We start from the raw sequence: 13,231 nt of genomic DNA, 5'->3' as shown, positions 1-13,231 counted from the left end.
TAAAAGAGAGAATCATATTTACTTTAAAACTTAAGTTCATTCTTTTTTTTTAATGTGACTTGGAATGCATCTGAACTATTAATTCAGATGGAGACTCGAAGACCAGGGAGAAGCTCTATCTGGGCTTACATATGAATACATGAACAAAACCAGTGCATCTCATCTATTTCTTTTCTTGAAGAAATGGTGAGGAATAAATCCTTCTCCCTAGCTCTGAAGTTCATATTATATGTTTGCACCCTTCTTTGCTCATGAAGGAGTCATGCTTGTAATACCTACTATTTCACAGCATCATTAGCATTTGACTCAAGGCTGTGGTGTGAAAAAGCAGGCTCTGGCTTACATAGCATATGATGTTAATAACAGGGTTTTTGTAATTGTACTTTACAAATATTTTGATACCCAATGAAAATGTTCTTATATAAAGAGGGCTACTCTCTTGAGAGTAACAAGTCCAAAAAATCAAGTGTCACATAGGATGATGATGTTTTATCACTTTACAGAATGGAAAAAAATATATATATCTCCTAATGTTTATTGATTACACTTAATCAGTTAAATTACCATTATATTAAGTTCCTCCACATTTCTCAGTAAATCCTTATTAACTAAATACAATTTGATGCAATATACAAAAGATGTAAAGACATATTCTTGTAAACTAGATAAGTGCTTTAATTTCCTGAAAATGTTAAATAACTGAAAAATCTAAATAATTAAACATCAATATTTTTGAGTGTTAAAGTATTTCAGGTTGATACCATTTTAATGTCACATTCCTACTAGAATGCTCCTTGACCTCTGTGTTCCATGGGACCTCACCAGCTTTGAGGATATTAGTTTCCCAAGTACAAATACATTTTTAATTACAGTGAAGGATTAGAAAGTACTTGGCATCCCTATGCCAAATATCATGCAGACTTTGGGATTTCCTAATTTCCTTTCGATTGGACACACTTCGGAGGGAAGAAGCCCTGATGTGAAGCGGGGAGGCTTGGATTCTAGTTCTGAGCTGCAGAACACTCAGTTCCTGAGCCCAGTCTTTGGAGAGAGGAAGCCAGACTACATCACCATGAGGGTCTCCTCCAGCTCTAACTGTCTACACCGGTACTCTTGTAGTGTGAATAAAGAAATGACATAATCAAAATGAAAAAGGGGATCTTACTGTTTTTCAAAGGATCTTTTACCACAGCATTTGTTTTGGCTACGCTGTCTGCTAGTTGATTGTAACTTTTTTTCAGGCCATCCAGGTCCTGGTGGAGATCTTTAATCTGGGCCAGCACATCTTTGGCTGTGTCGTTGGCTTGTCTCGCTTTGTTCTTAACGGCTTGCAGTTTAGCAGCTGTGTCTGTCAGCAGAAGAGCATTTGAGAAACAAAACAAAGGGTCTGGAGTTAGTGGCTTAGCCCATGCTTGTCAAAGCAAGGCCACAGCTGACTGACCTCGGGAACGCACCTACGAAGAGGAAGGCTGACTTTTGTCTCATTCAGTTGTAATAAAGTAAAATTTTAGCTCAATGAAATTTTCTCAGGGACCTTTGCTATGAATACTTGATTAGCTCTTAGGAGAGCAAAGTGCTTATTCTAAATGTTCACTGTAGAAGGGTATATTGTGGTTTGCTGTTAAACATATTAAAGAGAAAAAAACTTATCCACCTGTCTTAAAGCTTCATAAAAAGTAGGCTTAAAATTTAATCTGTACATTCACGGGGAAGGGGGGAATCAATGTATTTTTGTTTAAGTGTAGAGATGGCTAACATCCTTTTTCAGGTATATTAGACTATGTGTTCATGTTTTTTACATTTGTTTTGATCCATAGAAATTTTCTATGTACCTCCTTACTACCAAAGAGGTGATATGAAAATCTAGAGTGTTACTTCAGATTTTTTCATGTTAAAAAAGTAAAAATAATTAAGATTTTAGTATTTTCGGCACTGTATAAATACATGCGTTTGTTTTCTTGATCCTATTTGTATAAACAACATACTGTAGACATAGATGCTTACTAGTGTATGTTTGCTAGTATTAGTTGTTAAGACCACAAACTCTGAAGTTAAACTGTGGGGTTCAAATCTCATGTATGTCACTTTTAACAGTGACTATCAGTATCCCGTGTCTCAGCTTGTCATCTGTAAAGTGCAGATAATAATGCTGGTGGGAATGCAGACTGATACAGCTACTGTGGAAAACAGTGTGGAGTTTCCTCAAAAAATTAAAAAAGGAACTGCCATCTAGCCCAGTGATCTCACTTCTAGGAATATATCCTAAGAATCCTGAAACACCAATCAAAAAGACTATATGCACCCCTAGATTCATAGGTGCATTATTTACCGTAGCTCAGATTTGGAAACAGCCTAAGTGCCCACCAGTAGGTGAGTGGATAAAAAACTGTGGTACATTTACACCATGGAATACTATGCAGCTATAAAAAAGAAGGAGTTCTTACCCTTTGAGACAGCATAGAGGGCTCTGGAGGGTATTATAACAGAGGTGTAATATTGGGAAAAGTGGTAAAAGATAGAATATTTTTAAAATTTCAGAACAACTGCGTCAATTTGTAGTGTCCTAAAAGCTTACCATTTGGAATTGCTGATAACTTTGCCAAAGTGTCATTCAGAGCTCTCCGGAGCTCTCCATTTCTAACATCAGCATTTTCTAATCTGGTTTGCAAGCCATTTAAATCGTCATCATTTTCTGTGAACAGAAAGCAAAACAAAAAGAAAGGATAAAACAATTTTAATCCTCTCTGAGTTTATATCTGGACATACAATTTCAGGTTATTGTAATACAAAGTTTATAAAAAGCAAGACGATTGATTTAGTTCATTTACTTTATTGGCATCTAACCATAAATATATTTATTTCAGAGCATAATATAAAATATGTGTTTATATGACCATTTGATACTTCAACACGTTCAACAATTATGTTTTCTTCTTGGTATCTGACTCAATGATTTTCTATAGAGAAAAACTTCAAAAAAATCAGTTTTTTACTCCATCTATAATGATGTCCTCTTGACATCACTCCCATTAATGTGACATTTAAAAACGTATACCAAAATGGAACATTGGATTAGCTTTTTAAAATCTCAAATAGATAGGATTATTAAGCAGAATCTCCCAATTTCAGTAAGCATCACTTATTAGTATTTGTTTGAAACCAATACAAATCAAAGGAATGGAAAAACATCTTCTTGCGCATTCCTGTTAAACTGTCATATTTTTTAATAGAGAAAATCCTATTCTACAAATTGCCTTGAAATAAGCTTTAGGTAAGTTATTTTCTTGCTACTTTGATACTTTGTATCAAACTCCAAACGTAAGTGAATATTGAATCTGTCTTCTTTTTCTTGCACAATGTTTATTAGTGAACAGAGGAACTGAATAAATGAAAGATATAAAATCCTACTCTTCCCACAATACTTTTTACCTCTCCTGACTGAATAAAGCAGATTGTCTCTTGAATATATTTTAAATAGTTCATTATACCATCACATTTGTTTCCATGGGAAATGTATACTAACTGTTTAAATTACCTCCACAGAAACGCAAAACATAAATAAAAAGCCGAGTCCCCAAGTAAAGAGGCGCATTGAGAACGAACCAGGAAGAAGAGGGCGCCCTAGTTCTGCCTGGTCTGATCTGGGCAGCGCTTGCTCAGTCGTCTCAAATAGATAGGATTATTAAGCAGAATCTCCCAATTTCAGTAAGCATCACTTATTAGTATTTGTTTGAAACCAATACAAATCAAATGAATGGAAAAACATCTTCTTGCGCATTCCTGTTAAATTGTCATATTTTTTAATAGAGAAAATCCTATTTTACAAATTGCCTTGAAATAAGCTTTAGGTAAGTTATTTTCTTGCTACTTTGATACTTTGTATCAAACTCCAAACGTAAGTGAATATTGAATCTGTCTTCTTTTTCTTGCACAATGTTTATTAGTGAACAGAGGAACTGAATAAATGAAAGATATAAAATCCTACTCTTCCCACAATACTTTTTACCTCTCCTGACTGAATAAAGCAGATTGTCTCTTGAATATAGTTTAAATAGTTCATTATACCATCACATTTGTTCCCATGGGAGATGCATACTAACTGTTTAAATTAACTCCACAGAAATGCAAAACATAAATAAAAAGCGGATTCCCCAAGTAAAGAGGCGCATTGAGAACGAACTAGGAAGGAGAGGGCGCCCTAGTTCTGCCCGGTCTGATCTGGGCAGCGCTTGCTCAGTCACAGGAAGGACTGGCAGTCGCTGCAGGTGTGGACGTGCCACGTTTGGTGTTTGTCAGCTTTGTTGGGTTATTTTACTGAATCCTCACAATAACTTTTAGGATGCATATACTATTACCATTTCCAATTTCCAAATGAGGACACTGAAGCTTAGGTCATTTAAATAGGCTTCCTAAATTTGCATGGTTATTAAGTGGCGGAGTTGCGAATCAAATCCAAGCAGTCTCATTCCAGAAATCATGTTCTTAACTCCTGCATTTGACTAGGGATTGGTAGTCAAAACAGGGAGTAGTAGAGCATCTTAGACAGTAGCCCTCTTCCCCACCTCTACTCACTCCCCATCCTTTTTTTCCTCTCTTCCTCTCTCCCTTTCTTTCCTCTCATTTTCTCCTTTATTACTTAAAGTAACTGGTCACAGTTTAAGAAATCCTATGACCCTCACATAAGAAATATATTTCTTTATATATATATAGTATATATAGCCAATTGGAATGATTCAGAGAGGATTAGCAATGCCTATGTGCAAAATGGCAGGCAAATGTGCAAAACGTTCCACATTTTTAAAGATAATGAGCAAAATATAGAACTCATAGTTCATAATAAAATAAATAGGAATAACCAACCACCAAATTAAAACAAAGCACTCAACATTATCAAAATTAAAGAACCGTAAAGTAAAAGAACAGTGAGGTATCATTTCTTTTCTATCAGGTTGGTCAAGGTTAAGTGTCTGATAATACCAAGTATTCACAAAGGTGTTGGTAGAAGTGCAAATTGATGCCATTTTTGGAAGAGCAATTTAAAAGTTTATGAGAATTTTAAATAGACATGTATTTGGCTCAGCAATTCTACTGCCAGACATTTACCCTACAAATATACTTGTGAAAGTATATCAATGTATATCTCCCAGGATATTCCTAAGATCTTTATTTATAATAGCAAATAAGCTCAATATTAGGGGACTTTTTATATCAATATGGCATATCCATGCAATGGTATATATTGCAGTCTTTAGAAAGAATCAGATGAGTAGGTGCTGATATGAAAGAAAGAAAGAATCTTAAGACCTTTCTATGAAAAGAAGCAAGGCAGGGTGGGTTGGTGGTGGGTGGGTGGGGAAGAATATATCAGAGAGCCTTGACTTATAACAGTCAGGAACTAGGAACTGAACAAGTAGGGAGTTAGTTAATGGTGGTGTGAATGGCGGTGTACTAAAATCTTTCATTTTATACTTGAATGTGCTGGCTAAATTTTCTTGAGTTCTTAGGGGGGCTGAGCAGGCCTCTGGCACCTGGAGAACAATCTTCATTTATTGGCTTTCATCTGGAAAGAACAGGAAAGGGAAAGAAGATAGAGGACTCTTAACCATCAGTGTCTGGGTGTGAAAGAGTACTGAACACCTTAATTAATGATCCACTTCATTTCATATAAGAGTTTGCAGGCAGACAGATTAAACTACTGTTATCCTACAGTAATATAGGCACATGATATTGTGTAATGCATCAGCTTTTCAACACTCAGCCAAAGACCTGACCTCACTGAAAAACAAAGCATAAAATATTCCAGCAAAGCATGGCTCTAAAAATATCAATATGTCTATTTCAGTCACTATGATATTATTTTTAATGGTAGTTCTTCAAAATATACTTTGCAAGGAATTTGATTTTCTCATATGTTAATCACAGTTCATCTTTTTAAACACCTGTTATTTTCATTGTACTTAAATAAAATCTTTGGATAGGTTATTGCAAGTATACTTTCAGAAATTAAGCCAGTCTAATAACTGGGATATCTATATGAATTTCTTGAGAATAGTTAAAGGGCTGCTCTTTTGATATTTACTTGAAAAGTCTTTGTCAATTAAGGAAATGGAATGATACAAATTTCATTTCTTAGCTTCTTGATTGGATTGGATTTTTAAAAAAAATAATGAAGCATTCAAAATATTCTGGCGGGAAAGATATTTGTGTAGAGTGAAAAAACATTAATTTAAAGGGCATTACTTGGTTTATACCATTTTATGCATACTGATAGCCAATACTGGCTGAGCCATCATGCCAATTATCCAGAAGAAAGACTGGTCTGAAGAACATTGTTACTGCTGTCCTTCAAGTACCAAAGCAGTAATTTTCATCCTTTGCTTTCTGTACTAAAAAAAAAAAATGTGAGCCTGGCTGGCATGGCTTAGTGGTTGAGCATCTACCTATGAACCAGGAGGTCATGGTTCGATTCCTGGTCAGACATACCTGGGTCATGGTTCGATTCCTGGTCAGGGCACATACCTGGATGGCGGGCTCAATCCCCAATGTGGGGTGTCAGGAGGCAGCCGATTAATGATTCTCTCTCATCATTGATGTTTTTATCTCTCTCCCTCTCCCTTCCTTTCTAAAATCAATAACAATATATTTTTTTAAAAAGTAAAAATGTGAATATTTTGACCTGCCTGATTTTTCTATGTTTTAGCTATTTAACCTTGATTCCTTCTTAATGTATCCTTTCTTACATTCTGATCATATTTTTCAAAGTAGTTTCTAGAATTTCTCAAGCCACGTCTAAACACTTTATAGCTCTGTCAATAGAAACAGGTGAGTAGAAGTTGTGAATAGAGAAGAATTGCAGATTTTAAAAAGGAAAATTATCAAAACTATAGTAATGAAAACCTAAAAAAATAAGCACTCAGGGTTGGCTTTAAATGAAAAGATAGATGAGGTAGAGTGTAGCTATAACCAAGATGTAAGGAAAAACGCATGAGGTCCAGTTTGAAGTGTAACATGGCCAAAAACACAGAATTATTGAGAGTTAAAAGAAAACCCAACCCAATGCTTTCCTTGCATTTGTAGAGAACAAGAAAAGGATCCGATTTATAATCCAGTGACATTTTGTAGGGTTTCTTCTCCTTATTTCTTCAGCTCTCATGCCCATTAGCTGTAGCCATATCATTCTCTTTATCTTTGCTGCAAGTATCACACCACCAAACCTCAAAGGCCACATACACTCACTTCTTCAGCTTTGGCTCTCCCTTACTCATCCTGCCCTCACACATTGGAAGCCCAACATGCAGCATTGGGTTTGACAGAGACAAAGCTCATAAAGTGAGGGGGAAAAACAGGGCAGCAAGGGTAGACAGTGGACATGCCTGACAATGTCGTTTCCCTTTGTTGCAGAACCTCTGACACGGCACTAGATAAACATGTTTAGAATGCAATTCACTAGATAGAGTTGTAAGTTGCTTCCATTTATGATATGTATTCACTCATGTTTTCCATGTTTCTGACACTGTGCTAAATCTGAATTAGAGTTTAGTTAAATTAGAACTAGTAACATTGAACTACGCCATATATATCTCAAAATAAAGCTGTTATAAGTAATTTCTTTGGTCATTAATAATGTCTTCTTTTCCAAAATTCTAGCCTTTAGAAAAGGCAGTGTGTGCCATGAAATCATTATAGGTTGCAGACTTGGAAGATGTGAATTCAACTGCCTTCTCTCCCTTACTTTTTACCTGTATAAAATGAAAACACACCTTCCTTCAGATGACTGATATGAGAAATAATTGTAGGATATTTGAGAAAGTATTGGATTTATCACAGGCAGTTAATAAACAGAAACAAAATAATTTATATTGGTTTGATAATTCACATTGATTTGATAATTGCTCTGGTGTGTTTGCCAGTTCTCAATAATGTTATTTATAATCCACTGTCTTCTTCATTAAACCCCATGGTCCAGAGTTAATTTTGTTTATTTCCCTTTTATATTCTCTAAACATATGCATATAGCCCTCATTTCCAACTGAATACAAGAATGACATTTTCAGATTTAATGAAAATATTTTATTTGACTATTAAAATCATCTAGCTAAGTTCCTCAAATGCAAATTTTATTTTATTTTCTTAACATGAACAGGGCATAAATAAATATTCTGAAAGAATCCTTCATTTACAAGGGTGAAATTTGTAGACCTGCTATTAATTTTGAAAGCTTCTGGTTAAATATAATCACTTGTCAAATTGCCATCTAGATAACATTTTGCAATGATTTTTTTTTCATTCCCATGACATTTTTCTTATTATGAACTACCACTCATTATCACTTCTTATTTGCTCCTTTATCAAAAATTGAAGAGATATCCTGTCTGTAGGAATTCATTGTAGAAAAAAATTTAATTAATCCACATAACTTCTGTTTCCTACAAATGTGCTTCATCTTTTGTTCTAGAGGCTCTTTCTGAATTAGAAAATAGGTTAAACTCTGCAGTGATACTATCTGTAGTTCTGATGCAAAAAGTCTGGAATAGGCAAGGGACCAATCTATATGAGGTCATGTGGGAACCTTGATTTTGACTTTCCTGGTAATGAGAGATTCCTTCTACTCTCAGGTATTCACCCACTTATTCATCCATTTATCAAACATTTGTTAGGGCCATGAAGGTTAATGTGTCACCTTCTGGACTAGGTCAGAAGTCCGTCGTTATTGTTCAGCAGTGGTTAAAAGCATAAACTTTGGAGCCAGATGAATCTGTATTGGCTCCACTAAAATACATGCAATTTATTCCAATTGTTAATGTTGCTTTGACTTACATGATTTTTTTATGTACCGGAGGCAGCCAATTTTATTAATTATATAATAAATAGGATTACTCTTTATAACTTATTAATTTTATTATGTTCCATTACATTATCTTTTTATCTTTGGATTTTTTAAGAACATAAAGAGGTACAATTTCCCTCAAGTCACTTTACTATAATTTTTCATCTACTTCTATAGTCCTTTGTCATCTTAATATTGACATCTCTAAAGAGCCTGCTCTCTACGTCAACCTAAGGCCCAGCGCAGGCCCCTGACGCCTGTGCAGAAGCAAGAGCAGCTGTGCAAGCAGCAAAGCTGGCATCCCTGTTGCCTGGACTCCTGCCAATAGGTTTCATGAGGTTGCTACACCCAGTCTTTCCGTGATTTTGTACTTCTAGCCCTCCTTCATGATTTATTCCCATGCTTCCCTTTCCCCAGTTACTGTCAGGAGTTTGGGACAAGCAAAGCTGGCATCCCTGTTGCCTGGACTCCTGCCAAAAGGTTTCATGAGGTTGCTACACCCAGTCTTTCCGTTATTTTGTACTTCTAGCCCTCTTTCATGATGTTATTCCTGTGCTTCCCTTTCATCAGTTACTGTCAGGAGTTTGGGACGTGTCCTATCTCTGACTGCCTCTTTTTTCCCTGACCGTGCATGGGGATCTCTGTGGGCACTTAATGGGACCTGTGTTTATACAGAGGCATGTTACTGAGAAACCCTGCCCTGACCCAAAAGTGCCAAATTACATCGTGTTCCCCATGGGCACAGAGCCTGATAGGCCTCAATAGCTGTTTAGCTGCAGCTGAATAAGCTCTTCCCCACACTGGAGGGTCATAGTAGGAAGCCCGAGGAGAGGAGGGAAGGCGTGCTTGTCTGGTGGCAGGATCTTCAAAGACTGAAGCTATCAGGAGAGAGGGGAGTCCTCTCCTCAGCAGTGGAACGAGAAACCTGAATGACCAGACATCAAAGCTACATGTAGTTCCAAGCTCTGCAGCTCCCCTGTTTGTCATTATTTTGCCACTTTTCATTTTCACTACTAAAGAGTCCAGCGTGTTACTGAGAAACCCTGCCCTGACCCAAAAGTGCCAAATTACATCGTGTTCCCCATGGGCACAGAGCCTGATAGGCCTCAATAGCTGTTTAGCTGCAGCTGAATAAGCTCTTCCCCACACTGGAGGGTCATAGTAGGAAGCCCGAGGAGAGGAGGGAAGGCGTGCTTGTCTGGTGGCAGGATCTTCAAAGACTGAAGCTATCAGGAGAGAGGGGAGTCCTCTCCTCAGCAGTGGAACGAGAAACCTGAATGACCAGACATCGAAGCTACGTAGTTCCAAGCTCTGCAGCCTGACTGTGGGCCTGCAGGCCTGCTTGGTTTTGGCCAGCAAGGCACTCTTAAAGAAATTGAATTTGAACACCTTTAAGCAAGACCCGTACCCTTTGGTTCCCAAAGCTCCCCTGTTTGTCATTATTTTGCCACTTTTCATTTTCACTACTAAAGAGTCCAGCGTGTTTTTATTTCCTTGATTTTCTCTATTCACCCTCCAAAGGAGGAACTACCACTCTGTATCAGGAATCAGCAATTTCTACAGGAGAAGATTGCTTTGTACCCAGACTGTGGAAGGCTCGAGGATCCCGGCTTGATTTCAACCATATGGTTCAAAATTATTTTGTTTTGTTTTTTAATCAATGGGGCAGTTCTTGTTTGTCTTTCACATGCCTGCCTATGGAAAGGATGATTCTGGTAAATGGTAGTATGTGGATTCAAAAGGAGGGTACCTTTAATAGTAAGAGAATGCTTTGGACAAAATTTAACCCCTGTATCATATTTTGGTTTAACATCACTGCATTCCTGTATTCCTGTATTCCTCTTTACTCTCTTTTTAATCTAAAATAATAACATGGAAACTTAACAGATTAGCAATTGTAAGTGTATTATATTCATTTTTAAAAATATGTTTTTATTGATTCTTAGAGGGAGGAAGGAAGAGGATAGAGAGATAGAAACATCAATGAGAGAGAAACATCCCCTACTGGGGACTGAGCCTGCAACCCAGACATGTGCCCTGACCAGGAATCAAACTAGTGACCTCTTGGTTCCTGGGTTGGTGCTAAACCACTGAGCAAAATGGGCCAGGCCTACTGTATTATGTATGTTCACGACAGTATGTAGAACCTTAATGATGTAATTGTCTGACTAAATGACCAAGTGTTTGGAGGATACAGTATACAGTGGGGCCTTGACTTACGAGTGTCCCGACTAATGATTTTTTCGAGATACGAGCCGTCTCTCGGCCGATTTTTTGCTTTGAGTTGCGAGCTAAAATTCAGGTTACGAGCCAGCTTCAGATACCCTACCGCTAGTTGGCGCAGCGAACGTCACAGTGAACGCCACAACATCAGCCCAGCATCACGTGTCTCACTCGTTCACTGTTGATTTGACATACGAGTAATTTGAGTTACGAGCTCCGTCAAGGAACGAATTAAACTCATAAGTCAAGGCCCCACTGTAGTAGGAAATACTGATTAGCTGGATAGAAATTAATATTTGGAATAATTTTGGCACTGTTCTATGTTGGACAGCACCACATGCCATGCAATCCACTGATTCAATATTCTTGGGCTTGGGAATTGATAGTTTTATTTCATGTGAGTATCTTCCATTTCAGAGACATGTTATCTGCTCCTAAGTAACTAAATAATTTAACTTAATTTTGGCAAAGACAAAAATTAGGGATAAACTGAGAAGTAAATAAAATTGAAAAGTTACTTTACATGTGATAAGGTATATAATTGTAAAATCGTAATACTCTCAGACTTGTATTATACCATCCTCAACTTCATTTCTTCCCCTGTGCACATTGCATGAGAATATCAACTGGCAACTTTATTAACAAAAATCTCTTGTCAATCTAAAAAGTATTATTAATTCACCTAGCAGTATTAATTTATCTTTGAACTCTTTCAATCATCAATTCGAACCAAGCCTCATATCCATCAACAAAACTATTTCTGTCTCCATAGACATTCAATCAGTGCAATGTAGCCTGGCTTCAAATCTGAAATGTGCACAAGGGCAAACTTGCTTTTAACAAATGTATATTCAAAAGTTAAAGAGCCAAACAAATTGCTCCTGGCAAGTCCAGACTCCCTCAAGGCAAGGGCAGCATAAAAATGGCAGAGAGCAGCACTAAGTCATTCATGACTAAAGCTCACAAACTCACCGGATTTTACTGAATTGAACCAAGTAACACATTAGAAATATGGAGGATATACTGCCCTCACAATTTTTATTCCTTCTAACTCCAGGCACCATAGAGAGAGAAATGACTAAATCTCTATTTTAATAGCGGCTGTCAAGAGTTTTGCTCTGTAGGGCCTATTTCAGCAGTTCCTGGTGGTAATATATGGCATTTCCCTGATTAACAGCCATTTTATAACTTGTGTAATTGGCCACAAATCAGAGGAATGTCATAATGTAGCAAGAAAACATTCCCATCTTCGTCAGAGCCCTGGCTTGGATTTCTGGGGGAATTATTACTTGAGTAGTTTGTGGGTTTCATTACTTTAAATAATGTACTACCTGAAGTACAAAAATAGACATTTAAACTAATGAACATTTCTCCTAACCTGTTCTACAATGCCTACTCTTAGATTTTTTTTTTCCCGTGAAACAAAATCCCTAAAATTGAATTTCTTTTTTTAATCTTTATAATACCAGTTTGTGGGGAAATAGAGTCAAGGGCAGGGCTGGGAGGAGGTTGAGGTGACTGAGGCATTAACCTCAGGTATGAAATGCAAAGGGGCACCAAAAAATTCTGCAATCAAGATATAACTATTTTAATACAATATTTTAAAAAATGTTGAGGTGACTGAGGCATTAACCTCAGGTATGAAATGTAAAGGGGCACCAAAAAATTCTGTAATCAAGATATAACTATTTTAATAAATATTTTAAAAAATAAAAATATCAATAATGAACAAAACATTAAAATTTGAAATAAAAACAGGATCTGACCCTGTACTCACATCACTCACCTTGCTCACCTCACCCTAGTTCCAACTCCAGCAAGGGTATTGAATAGCAAATAATGACCCCAAATTAATGAGATCAACTTAGTTTGTCCAATAGAAAACAGGTCTTGAATCTTTATAGTTATAAGGGCAATTTCCTGACTAGAATTACGTATATATGGAATCTTATTTCACCCGTGATACACAGTCCAAAGCACTTTACTATCAAAGTACCATCTATATAGGAGACAAAACGTGTCATTCCATAGCAGCTTCTATTGGAGACGATGGACTATTAGTTGAAAGCATGACAAATATAAATGATTATTAAGCATTTTCTCTTTCTAAGGTTGGTAAAGCATTATTTAAAAATATGCTTATTTTGTGATTTGAGCAGTAACTCCCATATTGTACCCTAG

At 36.7% G+C, this 13,231-nt stretch overlaps 1 protein-coding gene across 4 annotated transcripts in view; it reads right to left on the bottom strand.

Annotated features, from left to right (window-relative positions):
• Positions 1-13,231, bottom strand: part of LAMA2 (laminin, alpha 2) — a 476,871-nt gene that overhangs the window by 68,377 nt on the left and 395,263 nt on the right. For all 4 annotated transcript variants that reach the window (XM_014533789.1, XM_005858976.2, XM_014533790.1 and 1 more), the window contains 2 exons: positions 2,576-2,692; positions 1,166-1,348 (listed from right to left, as the gene is read on the bottom strand). In XM_014533789.1, coding sequence (XP_014389275.1) covers positions 1,166-1,348; positions 2,576-2,692 — 300 coding nt within the window. The remainder of the gene's footprint in view (positions 1-1,165; positions 1,349-2,575; positions 2,693-13,231) is intronic.

Source organism: Myotis brandtii, unplaced genomic scaffold (assembly GCF_000412655.1).
Source record: "Myotis brandtii unplaced genomic scaffold, ASM41265v1 scaffold123, whole genome shotgun sequence".
Taxonomy (NCBI): Eukaryota; Metazoa; Chordata; class Mammalia; order Chiroptera; family Vespertilionidae; genus Myotis; species Myotis brandtii.
The sequence above is the reverse complement of the archived record's forward strand: the minus strand, read 5'-3'. Positions and strand labels throughout refer to the sequence as shown.